General features: G+C 38.2%; 3 protein-coding genes across 4 annotated transcripts in view; 1 reads left to right on the top strand and 2 right to left on the bottom strand.

Moving 5' to 3' along the window:
- Positions 1–2,840, top strand: part of chtf18 (CTF18, chromosome transmission fidelity factor 18 homolog (S. cerevisiae)) — a 29,280-nt gene extending 26,440 nt beyond the window's left edge. The window contains exon 22 of the mRNA XM_007238137.4: positions 2,553–2,840. Within this exon, the coding sequence (XP_007238199.3) occupies positions 2,553–2,683 (131 nt within the window). The 3' untranslated portion in view covers positions 2,684–2,840. The remainder of the gene's footprint in view (positions 1–2,552) is intronic.
- A 364-nt stretch (positions 2,841–3,204) lies between these two features.
- gng13a (guanine nucleotide binding protein (G protein), gamma 13a) lies at positions 3,205–13,756 on the bottom strand. Of its 2 annotated transcripts, none has more exons than XM_022674915.2 (3): positions 13,566–13,756; positions 3,737–3,834; positions 3,205–3,569 (listed from the first exon to the last, which is right to left on the bottom strand). In XM_022674915.2, exons 2-3 carry the CDS (start codon positions 3,832–3,834, stop codon positions 3,464–3,466), a joined length of 204 nt encoding a protein of 67 aa, XP_022530636.2. In that variant the 5' UTR covers positions 13,566–13,756; the 3' UTR covers positions 3,205–3,463. The 2 variants fall into 2 exon arrangements, with proteins under 2 accessions (XP_022530636.2, XP_022530635.2); XM_022674914.2 differs by lacking the exon at positions 13,566–13,756 and adding an exon at positions 5,328–5,502.
- On the bottom strand, positions 9,110–9,883 carry LOC107197112 (proline-rich protein 18). Its single transcript, XM_015602692.2, has one exon. It carries the CDS (start codon positions 9,881–9,883, stop codon positions 9,110–9,112), a length of 774 nt encoding a protein of 257 aa, XP_015458178.1.
- Positions 13,757–14,433: the final 677 nt, after the last annotated feature.

Genomic DNA, 14,433 nt, shown 5'->3' with positions numbered 1-14,433 from the left:
AGTCAGACAAGTCAAAACTCTTACCTGAAAACTGTTTATTTGGGTGAGTAAAGTGCTGCCGTTTATTTACAGTAAGGCTGGAGCATTAGCATTAGCGGCTAACCTGCCGCCCGACAGCGCTACACTGAGGAACCCTGTGTTCCGGTAAGCCAGGGCGATATTAGCTAGTGGTTTGTATGACGGAGCTTGCTTTAACACGGTAAACAAACAGACTACAGTCTGATAATACTCACCTCTGAACGGCCAAATGGCTAGCACGGTTAGCGGCGGATGCTAATGCTGCACCAGCAGTTCTAGCTAGGGTTAGCAGCAGACTACAGGTCAATAATACTCACCTCTGAATGGCCGAATGGCTATCGATGTATTATAAGCACTGGATTATAAGGCACACTGATTATTTTTTGGGTAAATTAGAGTATTTTAAGTGCGCCTTATAGTGCAAAAAATAGGTTAGATAATCTGACCAAAAGAACTGCACTGAAACCCTCTAGAGCAGTAGTCTTCATGGTAGTCCAAAACACAGGACTTTTCTTTCTGTATTTACTTTTCTGCTCCTGCCCCAGACAGATCTGGCCAATAAGCAGAAAGAACACATGGTTTGTTGTTACTCATTTTTTTACTCAATTCCATACACTTCAGCAGTGTGGAATTGTTAAAAAAACTGCAGCGTCATCGCTGTACAGTGAGCATCCGAGATATTTTGTTAAACAATAATGTGCGCTCCTGTTTCTTTCACAGTAACTTTATGTGAGTCTTTATTTCAGTCAGAAACTCACGTTCTAAAGCTTAATCCACTTTGAGTTTCTTCGCGGGTGAGGTCAGAGCGTTATATCAGTGCATGAGCTTGTAAAGAATGTTTTGAATCACTGATCACTGACCTGTGAATAGATTCACTCAGTGAGTCAACTCCTCACTCAACCCAAAGCGTCTGAACACCAAACAGATCACATGATAATTCACTATACAGTGGAGTTTAAATGTTTAAATGTAAATTTCTATATATACACACACACAAACACACACACACTTTTCTCTATTTATAATGGTATGGTTTGCACTTGATCCCCAAAGGAGAGATTTAAGTGAAACCAAAATAAAGGTAAGCATAGTTTTGAACCATTTCTTTGTCATCTGTAGTTTGAATTTTAGTAGGAGAAAAAAAAAAAAAAAAAAAAAAAAAAAAAATATATATATATATATATATATATATATATATATATATATATATATATATATATATATATATATATATATATATATAATCTAAAATATTTTTTTGGCCATAATCGCCCACCTCTATTATAAACTAATTAACTGATTCAGTCCAGAGCAAACCAACAACAAATAGTTGTGAAAAGTAAAAACTACACTCATGAGACACTCATGTTTTTAAAGTATAGAGGGTTTTCTTCAAGGTGCAAACCACTGGAACCACTCAAGTTAAAAACTTCCACTATGATCAGGAGATTTCTAGTTTTAATCCCGGTCAAAGCAATCAACTGGTTTTGCTCTCTCTGGGTGGGTAGATGGTGCTTTCTCTCCACATCACTCCTAGGGTGATGTCTGCAGCACTGGGCATCTGTGAGCTGATGTACCGGAACCGAGTCACTGCGCTTTCCTCCGAGTGCGATGTGATGCAACTCGGAAATGCAGCATCAGCAGCAGTTCAAAAAGAGGAGGTGCCTGATTTTACATGTATCAGAGAAGGCATGTGCTAGTCTTCAATCTCCTGGTGTTGTGGCATCACTAGTGATGGAAGATATACAGCTGAATAGCAGCTGAATGGGTGGGACAATTGGCCAGATAAATTATATAATATAGAAATAATAAAGAAAAAAACTGCCAGTTTTGAAACAAGATTTTTGTTCAAATAAAACTATTACTAAATGAAGTATGGAAAAGGTAAAAAAGTGTTCATGATTCATTGCATAACATCTTTGGAAAAAATGGTGCAGGCAGTGTTATAGGATGGGCAGACAGAAGCATAGGATATAGAGTTGCATTTCTTACTCGTGGTTCACTTAATGTTGTACACACTACAAATTTAAAAAATATTATACCCAATATTTAAAAACAATCTAAGCATATCTTAAACTTAACTCTGAATGACACACTCATGAGAAAACCCTTAACATGTGTTCTCAGATTAGCATGATCTTAGGCATGCAAACATAGCTGTGAAAACTGTGCACCTGGCGGCCCTTTTTGATGGTGCTTCAGTATGAGCAGAGAATTGCCAAGAAAGAATCAGTGAAAACGCTAAATCAATAAGTAAAAACATGTATACTAATATTATCACTGCAGTTTTACAAGCCTGTTTGCCACCCTGTTATTTGCCTCAGAATTAAATATGCTGTTTTTTTCCTGTTATAATGAATATCTGGTGGTTCTTCCTTGGTTTCACATTTATTTTAATGAAACTCTCCAATCTTGCACCAATGTTTTTTACCATTGAACCACACCTGCCTTTTTTTTGATACACATTGTAATTCTTTATCCCCCTGTACTTTTTATCACAGTGACTCATCTCTCATTTCTCTTGTCTTGTCTAGGTGAAGATGGGAAACCAAACTTAACCTTGCAGATCGGAAAAGCTGTAGGAAACAGTGACGTGTGGTTTAGGTTCAATGAGGGCGTGTCCAACGCTGTGCGCCGTAATGTTTACATTAGGGAATTGCTCTAATGATGGTTAAAAATTTGTGAAGAGATAAAACCAGAATGTTTCCATCTGGATAAATGTATTATAATTCTACATATTACAAGTGTATGTAAAGAACTGCTTTTCTTCTTACAATCTAGGGCCGACTCTGTGAATAAATATTTGTGATTTATTATTCATGCTACTGTTTTCCTGTGCCATTTCTTTTTGCCTAAATTGCCTGACAAAGAAATAAATGGTGAATAGTTTTACAATGATTAAAGAACTACATGATTAAATTAAAGAGTTAAGAGTTTAGTCAAACAAACTTGACTATGGTTGATACAGTATCACAGGGTTTTAAACATAAGCTCTCAATTCAACTGTTGATTTAACTTGTCAGATTAAAGCCCAGAGCCCCAGAGCGAAGAAGGCAAAGGGGCAACAAGTGCTAAATACCTCTGGGAACTCCCTCCTTCAAGACTGTTGGAAAATATTTGGTTTGTTCAGGATTTCTGTGCTTCTATTAAACGAATAAATCAATCAGGAAAAAAATCCACTTAGCATTTTAAGGTTTTAAATGTTTTTAATGATTTTTTATAGTGTTTACACATAAGCATTAGCATATCCTTATTAAAAGATTCATACTAATGCTATATTAGCTTAATATAAATTAAGATACTACTGTATTTACCACAGGACCTGTTTGTGTCCTGCAGCATTATTAGCATTATTATTATTATGCACAAGCCACAGAATATGTGTTCATTTGCTACTGTTGGAGCCACTGCTGTAATTCCTGGTGGGTCAGAGGAAAACCCATTTCTACAACACCACACATTTCCCTGACTCCACCCAGGGGTTGTCCCTCATCATCTCTGCATTCAGAAATGGATCCTCAGCCATTTTCTCCTCAATCCATTTCACCAGCCTGGAAAAAAAAGAGAAAAAAATGAAGAATATAGACCAGCCATATTATTAAAACCAGTGGCATATGAATGTCAGTCGATCCAAAACCTTTCAAGAACCCATCAAAAAAGTTATGATGAAACTGGCTCTTATCAGGAATACCGGAAATAAAGACCAATAGTCACTCACTCAGGAACAGATACAGAGGTTTTCTCTCTGGGGATTTGCAGCTGCAATTTTAGACTGTCCACCTGAAACTTCAGCTGAGTCTCATCCAGCTCCTCCATCTGTAAACACAGTCAAAAACCAGACTCGGCTAATGTATATCATACTGATTCAATGATTAAAAAAAAGAGACGGGTGAAAATGGTCTCCATGAGAGAGTTGCAAGACAAAAAAACACTGCTGACCAAAAAGAACACAACAACCTGTCTCACATTTACCAACAAACACTCTGATGATCCCCAGAACTGTGAGTAAATATTCTTTGGACTGACGAGACAAAAGTGGAGCTTTTTGGAAGGTGCATGTCCCGTTCAGAAAAAGAGCATCATACTGAATGTAAAACGTGGTGGTGGTAGTGTGATGGTCTGGGGCTGCTTTGCTGCTTTCGAGCCTGGAGAACTTTCTCCTGTAATAGATGGAAGCAGGAATTCTGCTGTTTATCAGAAAATCCTGAAGGAGAATGACCTGCCATCTGTTTGTGACCTCAAGATCAGGAGTACTTGGGTTCTGCAGCAGGACAATGATCCAGAACACACAAACAATTTCACCTCTAAATGGCTTAAAAAAAAAGAATGTTCTGGAGTGACCTAATCAAAGTCTGATTGAGATGCTGTGGAATGTTCATGCTAGAAAACCCACCAATGTGTCTGAATTAAAACTATTCTGTAAAGAAGCGTGGAAGAAAATTCCTCCACAGAGATGTGAAAGACTCGTTATCAGTTATCAGTAAAGCTTGATTGCAGTTGTTGGTGCCAAGGACGGCAGAACCAAGTTGTTTGTTTTAGGAGCAAACACTTTTACGCAGGGCTGGATAGTTTGTTTTCCTTTAATAAATACAATTAGCATTTAAAAAGTGCTTTTTATATTTACTCAGGTTATATCTGTCTGATATTAAAGTTTGTTTGATAATCAGAAAACATAATGTATGACAAAAAAAGAAAATTCTGTCAATTGTGTTAGAAAGAAAATAAAAGTACTCAATAAAGGCAATACATTAAATTAGCTGAATAACTGTTCCTGTTTTTTAAACTATTATTAAATACGTTTGTATAAAAGAATTTAGAAATTTACAGCATTTGGAAAAAAAAAACATAGTGTAATACAAAACCTTCAGCAGTCAATCACTACAGACCTTCAAACCTCATATGGTCTTTAGATTAGCAAAAGAACAGTAGAGTGGGGAGAGCTTCATGAATGGACTAAAAAGCTTCATGAAATGAGGCTTTAGTGCAACCCACTATGATGCAATTACTCTTTTAAAAAGTAACAGATTTTCATTAATTTGTATTAGTTTCTGTGTGTTTAACATGCATAGAAAACAAGAAATTGAGACCCTCTCAGTTAATTAATTAATCAGTCTTTAAACAACTCATCACATGTGCTTTTGTTTGGCTACAATTATATTTTATCGTCACAGCGGCCCTTTGCAGAAAGGATTGGACCCTCATTTGGAAATATTACTATAAATAAATGTAATAATAAACATTTAATAACATTTATGTTTCAAATGATCTAAAATAAAACTTAAAATATGGCTAACCCACCGCCAACCTACCTTATTACTGTTTCAGTGAGCAAGCTTTCCAAGATTAGCAATAGAAAGGTAAAATCCAAAGAGTGGCTTGCCGGATGCTGCTGTGATCTTTAACAAGTGAAACAAGCGTGTATAAGCCCAGGTGTGTGTGTGTGTGTGTGTGTGTGTGTGTGTGTGTGTTTGTGTGTGTGTGTCTAATAAACCACTCCATATCCCACCACAGTAGGTCAAGCTGTAGGCTCAGACTTGTTTGTTACTCAAATGAAAAGGCATTATGCTCATATGGATTCTAATGGCAAATGGGCGTCGCCCTGATTTGACTGCATTTCAGATGTAAAACACATGTAAAGCTTTTGAGTTCACTCTTATTTACTCTGACTGGACCATCCTAGGCCTCTGTGTGTTTAAGAAACAAGATCAGTGAACAAACAGTGGTGTGAAACAGTGTTAGCCCCTTCATGATTTCTTATTTTTTCATGTTTGTCACTCTTAAATGTTTAATATCATCAGACAGATTTAAATATTAGTCAAAGGCAACACAAGTAAACAAAAAAAAATGCAGTTTTTAAATAAAAGTTTTTATTATTAAGGGAGAAAAAAATCCACACCTACATGACCCTGTGTGAAAAAGTGATTACCCCCTAAACCTAATAGCTGGTTGGGCCACCCTTAGCAACAACAACTGCAACCAAACGTTTGCGATAACTTGCAATGAGTCTTTTACAGCGTTGTGGAGGAATTTTGGCTCCACTCATCTTTGCACAATTGTTGTAATTCAACCACATTGGAGGGTTTTCGAGCATGAAACGCCTTTTTAAGGACACGCCACAGCATCTCAATCAGATTCAGGTCAGAGTCTTCATTCTGTTTTTCTTCAGCCATTCAGAGGTGGACTTGCTGGTGTGTTGTGGATCATTGTCCTGCTGCAGAACCCAAGTTCGTTTCAGCTTGAGGTCTTAAACAGATGGTCGGATTTTCTCCTTTAGGATCTTTTGGTAGACAGCAGAATTTCATGGTTCCATTTATCACAGTAAGTCTTCCAGCCCCAACGCAGCAAAACAGCCCCAGACCATCACACTACCACCACCATGTTTTACTGTTGGTATAATGTTCTTTTTCTGGAATGCAGTGTTTCTTTTACACCAGATGTACTGGGACACACACCTTCCAAAGGGTTCAACTTTTGTCTCATCGGTCCACAGAATGTTTTCCCAAAAGTCTTGGGGATCATCAAGATGTGTTCTGGAAAAACTGAAACAAGCTTTAATGTTCTTTTTGTGGAACTCTGTCATTAACTGTGGCAAGTGAGGCCTGCAGTTCTTTGGATGTTGTTTTGGGGTCTTTTGTGACCTCTTGGATGAGTCTTCGCTGTGCTCTTGGGGTAATTTTGGTTGACTGGCCACTCCTGGGAAGGTTCACTATTGTTCCAAGTGTTCGCCATTTGAGGAAAATGGTTCCCACTGTGGTTCGCTGAAGTCCCAAAACTGTGGAAATGGCTTAACCTTTTCCAGCCCTATAGATCTAATTTATTCCTATTTCTTTGGCTGTTCGCATGATGTCTAGCTTTTGAGTATCTTTTGGTCTACTTCGCTTGGTCAGGCAGGTCCTATTTAAGTGATTTCTTAAATCGGTAATCTCCTAATGAGTGGGTTGGGTAATTGGCCTTGCAAACTGGTGACAAAATGAGAAACAGAAAAACATAGAAAAAAGGCAACATTTTAAAGTCCGATCAGTGTCATGTATAGGGGAGACTCAGCAAAACATAGGTGATGATGACAGTGTGGAGCCAAAACTTACTGGCCAAAGTTATCCAATATTACAAACAAATGAACCTGGGTTCACACTCTGCTCCAGATGTTTAGATTTAAAAATGGCCTTAAATGCACCGTAACTGTCTGGATAAACAGAAGGTTGTTATTGACCTCTGTAAGGGGTTGACTTTACATGCTATGATCTTGTGACTGAGTAGCTTTAACTATTCGCACATGGGGCTCCGTGTGATAGTTGCTGTGATCTTTGCTAATAAGATCAGAAGACACTACACTACAGTAAATCCTTAATCCTTCTTCAGGAGCTTCAGAAGCTTCAGCAGTACAGCTAACATACAACCGGTAAACCCATGTGCCCCAAAGCTCATTGATGAGATCCATGTGTGTTTAAGAGTTAACACTTTACCTCTGGTTGAATCAAAACGAAAGCAAGACATTATTAACAAAAGTCACGTTCATCATACAAATGATTGACATTACTTGTTTTTATTCACACTTTGACCTGTACTTAGATCATTTGTTCTCCCAGTCACACTGGAACCAATGGAAACAACACATATATGTGAGAAATAAAAGGTAAAGCATTAAATAGTGCATATTTACAATAGTAACTCTTTCTTTCACACACATTTCATTTCACGTCATCGTTTTCCTTTTAAGGGCTCATTTGAACATCTCAACACAATCTCAGTAATTCAGTCGTAGAGATGTTAGATGTCAAACAGAGTCATTTACAGTGAGAAAACTTACAACATCAATTTTCTTTACAGTAGTGATGATGGAAATCAGGGGTTGCAAAGTCTTAAACACGAATATAGCCAGTTTATATCCAAACCCACCAGCATTTGTCTGAGTTTAACATTGAATGTTGATGATGGGTTTAATTAAAGAATATTTGCAGTGCAATGATCTACATATACCATGCAATCATTTATACATTTTATATTTTAACTCTCCTGTTATGTTAAACTGTAACATTGAATTAGTCATGTTCTGTTTCTTTTATTATTACATTAGTTAAGCCAGGTTAAAAATGATTCAATATGGCACAAAACATAACAGGAAGGTTAAGCCCAAACCATTTCTTACAATTATTACAAAGCAAGGGCTCAGACTCTATACTCTTGCAAATAAAAGTGCTTCAGATATTTGTTTGTTTTTTGCGCAGTGCCATAAAGTAGTAAAGATGAGTTTCGATTGGTAAAGTATGTTTACATTAAAGTGAGTGTTTTTTAGACCTCTTAGAGGTTCTCTATTAGAAGCATGGTTCTGGCATTGGTGTTGCTTATAGGACTATTTGAAGTACCTTTAGTCCAAGACTGTATTCGGGGGGTGTACAGTCTCATTCACAAAGGGATGGTGAGGCTGCAGGAACTCATTACAACCAGATGTTTTCAGTAGTTTTAAGAATAATAAACTGATTAAACCATGGAATCAGTTGTGGTGCTGCCCACTTAATAGAGAACGTTATAAGGATGTGTAGCAAAGTTTAGAAAAGGTTCCTGTAAGGTTAGCCTGTAATTTTACAGACATGCTGTTTCAGGAACGTTCTGAAAACATGTTAAATAATAATGATTTGCATCAGATAATTTGTCACACATTCTTCTGAGCTAGATGAATAGTAATATTGTGAAAATGTTAAAAGGAACATTCTCAAAACTAAAATAAAAAAATGATGGAAGTGACATCGCAGCAAAGTCAGAACCTTTAAAAAAAGGTAAATAAAAATGTTCTAATAACATCCAGACAACTTAAGAGATATACATTCTAAGAATGCAAACAAAAAAGTTTAGGAAACATTCTATTAATCGAAATTTGTTAGCCGGAAAATTGTTTAGAAAGAAAACCTGCAGCCATACTACTCGGTTGTGAACAAGATTGGACACCCTGTAACAACTTTGAAGAGCAACTCCATTTACCACCGCTGTGAAGAATTCTGATTCAATATATTCATCTGAAATGGAGCACCTGACTGTGGTTTGTTCTTAATCAAATAAAAATTCCCTTTCAATAACCAAGATCACAGCCATTGTACTAGATAGTCTTCTGGCTGCTCTTCACTGCTTTGCCGAGTGTTGCAGCCCCTGCAGCCTTTTCTACGCCGCGCAACCATTCGGCACATTTCAGCAGCACGCTCTGGTCCACCACCTGCTCCACTGCTTCTTCATACTCCATGTCATCGTATCGATGATGGTCATTCAGAAGAGACACTTTCACTAGTGGGATGTTGGTCCGAGTCCCACATTTGCCCGATAGTTCTTTCTGATGGTTCGCTGCCTTGCCAGAGCTTCCACGTGCCGCCCGGAGCTGCCGTTCATAACTGCGCCTCTGCAGAAGCAGCACAGCCTCGGGAGTCAGGCACAGCGAGAAGCTCACGGCCTCGCCGTTCCCGTTTCCTGAACCTGAGCTTCCTAACGAGGCTTTTGGGCTGCGTGAATCTGTCGAGAAGGTGGCTGAGGTGCGAGTTGGTGTCCTGCTGGTCTTCAGTGATGTACCTCTGCTAGAATTTGTCGTTGTGACACTTTTGCCAGAGCTGTTTCCCAAGGAATAAATCCCAGAGGCGTTGGTAAAGTAGCTTGAGGAGTCATCAGGCTGTGGGGTCGTGATCCAGGCACTTTTGCCCTTGGGTCGTGACCCGGCAGTGGCACAGCTGGTGGGTAGCTTGCTTTTGTACTGCGTGGCTTTCTTGCCCAGCTGCTTCAGTCTGTAATTAACCGAACTCTTCTTGTCACCAGCCGGACACAGCGACTTCTTCTCTGCATCTTCTCCAGACAGGATTCTCGGCCGGGTTGCAGGTGGGAATGGCATTTTCACCACAAACAATAGCATATAAGACAGGAATTCTGTCTTGGAGGCAAAGCGAGGAAAAAACAGGATGCGATCTGATATGGTTCTAGCATGATCAGCGAGAGGTGAAGTTGAGAACCGGTCCAGAACTCCCCACATGCACCTGAATGTCTCCGGCAGAACCTCACAGAGAAAACTGCACAGAGTGCCTGGTCAGACTTAAGTAAGTTTTGTAGAAGAGGCGTAGCATGGAGCAGATTAGCCTGGCATGTGCAGATTAGAAGGCAATGGTTACATAACAAGTCAGATAGGGTGAGTCCCTTATCATGGACTGTGATGCTGCTTTTACCCACACCTCCCTGAGAAGGATGAAGTCCATGCATGAGAAAGAAAGATTCTATATGAAGGTCTAATTATGGGAAGGTCATTAATAGAATATATAGAGTTTTTTTGGACACAGTATTGACTTAAAACTTTATTTTTTTCACCATGCATCATATTCATATAAGACTTCATACTAGATGAAAATTATATTTTCCCAGCTTAATCACTTTCTTTACTTTTTATTTTCTGTTTTATTTTCTTTAAAATGTCCACCCTGCACAACTTAAAGCCCCACTAGGTAGATTTTTGATCTTTTTAAAGAAGTAAAATTACAGCTTGAAACTCACTGCAGCGCTGCATTGAGGTGTAATAGGAGGAATAGCGGTGCTATCGTGTCTGTGCTGGAGCTCCTCTGAGCTCAAACCAGACTCTGTAAGTTTTCCGAGGCGGCCGCGACTAACGCTTGCGAGAACTGCGACCTGCTTTCCAACCTTTAGTTCTAACAGTTCTACACGGACTACTGGTTCATTCTTTACAAACATACAGACATGTTGAAAGAAGCTGGAAAGAGACTGAATATGTCTGTGAAAACCAGAAAACGAGAAAGAGAAACTAATCCGCCTGAAACATTTATTACACTCTACAACTGTAGGGGGAGCCCACGAGCACAAAATCTCAATCCTACCTAGTGGAGCTTTAAGGAAAATGTAGAATTATTCCCAGTGATACCTTTTGATTTTCTTAAGTGACTTTTATTAATGTGGTATTTTTCCAAAACAGGATGGACCGCTTCAGCTTTATCTCAGCTATGTATGGATAAAACTGAGAAACATTAAAGGAGAACTCCAGTGTAAAATGGACTTTTGCTGTAGTAAAACATGATAAAAAGCACTTGAATAGCTCACCTCCGTTCTCCCACAGCGTTCCGAGATCCAGAAATGTTAACAGTTTGTCCAAACACCCTTCAGACTGGGTGACACGGGGCATAATTTGCCCCACGATAAATTGCTTTTTTCACCCATTATCCAGCTCAAAGTAGCTCCACACCTCCTTGCTAGCATCTAGAGAGCCCTGACATTTAAAACGAGGCATTAATAATTTAAAAAGTGCAAAAAAAACTTTTTAAAAACCTCTGTTTACATCATATAATGCTAGCTTCAGCTCCGAACACCGGAGTTCTCCTTTAAACGAAATTATTATAATAAATTGCTAAACATGCAGAAAATGTCTTTAATCTCTTGAAAATTAAACAGTGTAAAGATTGTGATGTCACTGATATCAAAAGCACTTTTCTTAAAGAGACAATTTTCCCAAAATGACAGGGTGGACAGGGAATTCTTGGACACATTTAAAGTTTGAAATGTATTAAAAAAAATAGCTAAATAAATACTTGCATGAATTATTTAACCATTTATAAGAATTATTCAACTTAACCAGGCAGCACTGCAGACACAAAAACCCACGCCCCTCATCATTACCTTCTAAATGACCCATAAAAGTGTTTTTTACACTTTATATTCCAGAGCAGCAAATGACTGCTAAATTTACATCATCAGATGTGGAGAAACACATGGAGCATTAAGCTTCAGAGCAGTGGTGTCGTGAGTAAGATAGTATTACGTTTCTCACGTGTCATTAAGAGTTTCCCGCTTAAAGGGTTTACGAGTTTACTGGAGTTAATCTCTACGAGAGGGTAACAGTGTCTAATCCCCAAACACACCCACAACAAAGTCACGCTCAGTTGCCGGCAGCTCTTATAGGTTTATTCTGAAAAAAAAAAAAAAAAAAAAAAAACACTGAGATGAATGTGGGTTTAAAGGAATTTAAACTTTTCTATGTATATTTGAAAATGAACTAGAATACATACTTGAACTGTATATTATGCAAAAGCTACGAGTGTTATATGCAGCTCTGGAAAAAATTAAGAGATCAGTTCAGTTTCTGAATCAGTTCCTCTGATTTTGCTATTTATAGGTTTATGTTTGAGTAAAATGTATATTGTTGTTTTATTCCACAAACTACAGACATTTCAAACACTTTTCCTAAATTCCAAATAAAAATATCGTCATTTAGAGCATTTATTTGCAGAAAATGAGAAATGGCTGAAATAACAAAAAGATGCAGAGCTTTCAGACCTCAAATAATGCAAGGAAAACAAGTTCATATTCATAAAGATTTAACAGTTCAGAAATCAATATTTGGTGGAATAACCCTGGTTTTAATCACAGTTTTTTTTCATGCATCTTGGCATCATGTTCTCCTCCACCAGTCTTACACACTGCTTTTGGATAACCTTATGCCTTTACTCCTGGTGCAAAAATTCAAGCAGTTCAGCTTGCGCTCTTCCTTCATCTTTAATCATGTTCCAGAGGTTTTTAACTTGCTAAAATCAAAGAAACTCATAATTTTTGTGCTCTAAGATTTTTTTTCAGAGCTGTATATATATTTTACTATTTAACTTAATCTACTTTTTAAATACTGTATATGACTGGACCTCCTTAAGGAATATTAATTTACACAGTAAGCATGTAAATTAGAATGTAAAAATTACAGTGGCGTTAGGAGTCTTGCCAAAGGACTTTTATTTATGTAACACATTATTGTCACCCAGACCAGGAATTGAACCCCAGGCTCCCACATGATGTGGTAGCTCATAAGCAGGCGGTAGTGTTATTCACTGCACCACACCAACCACTGAATTATTTTAGCAATTTAGCAAGACTACTTTTTATTCACATTTGCTGTAGATTAGTTTGTGAGTTTTTAAGCTGTCTTGCTGCTCTGCTCAATAACCCAAACATGACATATGTTTCACAGAGCTTTTACAAGCTGTGTAAAGTTCCTTTCCTTCCAGCACTCTGTCCTTTTACTCGTGAAGACCCCTAAGTGACATATACTGAACATCCTGAGAGCATCACAGGACAGTGTGTGAGTGTGTGATCATGTGACCTCATATACAGAATGTATGACTACTTGATTGACTTGATTGGTGCTGGAAATAAAAGTATCTTCTTTTAAAGGTGCATTGTGTAGGACCTGAGGGCAAGTGTGTGAAATGGCTACAGCAGTCCAATTTCAAAACACCACAGAGAGTAGTCGGCTCCGCCCACCCCTCCCCAGCCACGAAACTTATTTGGGTTGCCAAATTCAGCAGGCTGAATCTACACAATGTTAGGACTAATAGGAGAGTACGAGTGAGAGGAGAGAAATACAGCAATTCTAAACTCTTATCTAAAACCATATCTAGAGTTATATTGACTGTATGTTACACGAGGGAGAGCTAAAGCATCGCAATGTGTCGGAGCGCGCGAGCCCCATGGTGTGTCTGACCGCGGCTCCGCAAAAGGACCTGACTGAATTAGCTTGCCAGTTAGCTTACCTGTTCAGGAGAAAAGTAGCAGCTCTGGGTCGGTCTTGTAGTCTTTTTGAGCTCTAAGTCTTCAACTTTCAAACTCACTGCCAATATTCACTCTTGTTATATTCCTGCTTTGGTCACTGAGCATTTTGAGACATGCTGAGGCTTTTTAAGCTGTGTAGCAGCTGAGGTTCAACTAAACCAGCCCTGCTAGCTAAGCTGCTTTGCTGCAGCACCGATCGCTGTAGAGTAGTGTTGTCTGGCAACCTCGGTGGGAAGAGTTAGTGTTGGGGAACGAGCAGCAGGAGGAGTCAGAGGACAAAACTAACACAAAACCCGGGACGGCCTGCGCATTTAAAATAGGAACGTACTGCTGAAGCCCTGCTGACAAGAGCTGCCAGTACTTTCACTCAACATGTTTCCTTAATATCTAATGATACATCCTGATCATTTTATCATTTACTACTGAAAATTAGTTACATAGTGGTCCTTTAAGTTAAAGTATTTTTCTGTTGTTTTACATTCCATATAACTCGTTCTGACATGATTTCTAAGACAACATTATTATTATAATTATTTGTTAATATGTTTTGTTACATGTGTCTTTATCAAAATAACAAGAAAAAAAAAACACATGAATGAGCTGTTAAATTAATTTAACTCATTCAATTTTGGATTTTCTATAAATGTTCAGAACTTATTTAACCCTAATGAGGTAAAGTCTATCTGCAGGTTTTGATGATGTTTAGATAGGGTGACTGTGAGGATCATAGTTGTCGTCTTGCCACCTTTTGAAGAAGTCTATTGTAGATTGTAAGTTGTGTTTAGAATCATTATTTTCATTTTTAACTGTTTTAGAGGGGAAATTAACTGTTTAGATTTAGTTATTTAA

Source organism: Astyanax mexicanus, chromosome 21, assembly GCF_023375975.1.
Source record: "Astyanax mexicanus isolate ESR-SI-001 chromosome 21, AstMex3_surface, whole genome shotgun sequence".
Lineage (NCBI taxonomy): Eukaryota > Metazoa > Chordata > Actinopteri > Characiformes > Acestrorhamphidae > Astyanax > Astyanax mexicanus.
Note: the sequence above shows the minus strand (reverse complement) of the source record. Positions and strands in the feature narration are given on the sequence as shown.

What these genes read in the sequence shown, in the direction of transcription:
- gng13a (XM_022674915.2), bottom strand. Translation starts at nt 3,834, where the DNA reads ATGGAGGAGCTGGATGAGACTCAGCTGAAGTTTCAGGTGGACAGTCTA. An exon ending in ACCTCTGTATCTGTTCCTGA is followed by an intron (nt 3,570 to 3,736) that starts GTGAGTGACTAT and finishes TTTTTTTTCCAG; the next exon opens with GCTGGTGAAATGGATTGAGG.
- LOC107197112 (XM_015602692.2), bottom strand. Translation starts at nt 9,883, where the DNA reads ATGCCATTCCCACCTGCAACCCGGCCGAGAATCCTGTCTGGAGAAGAT.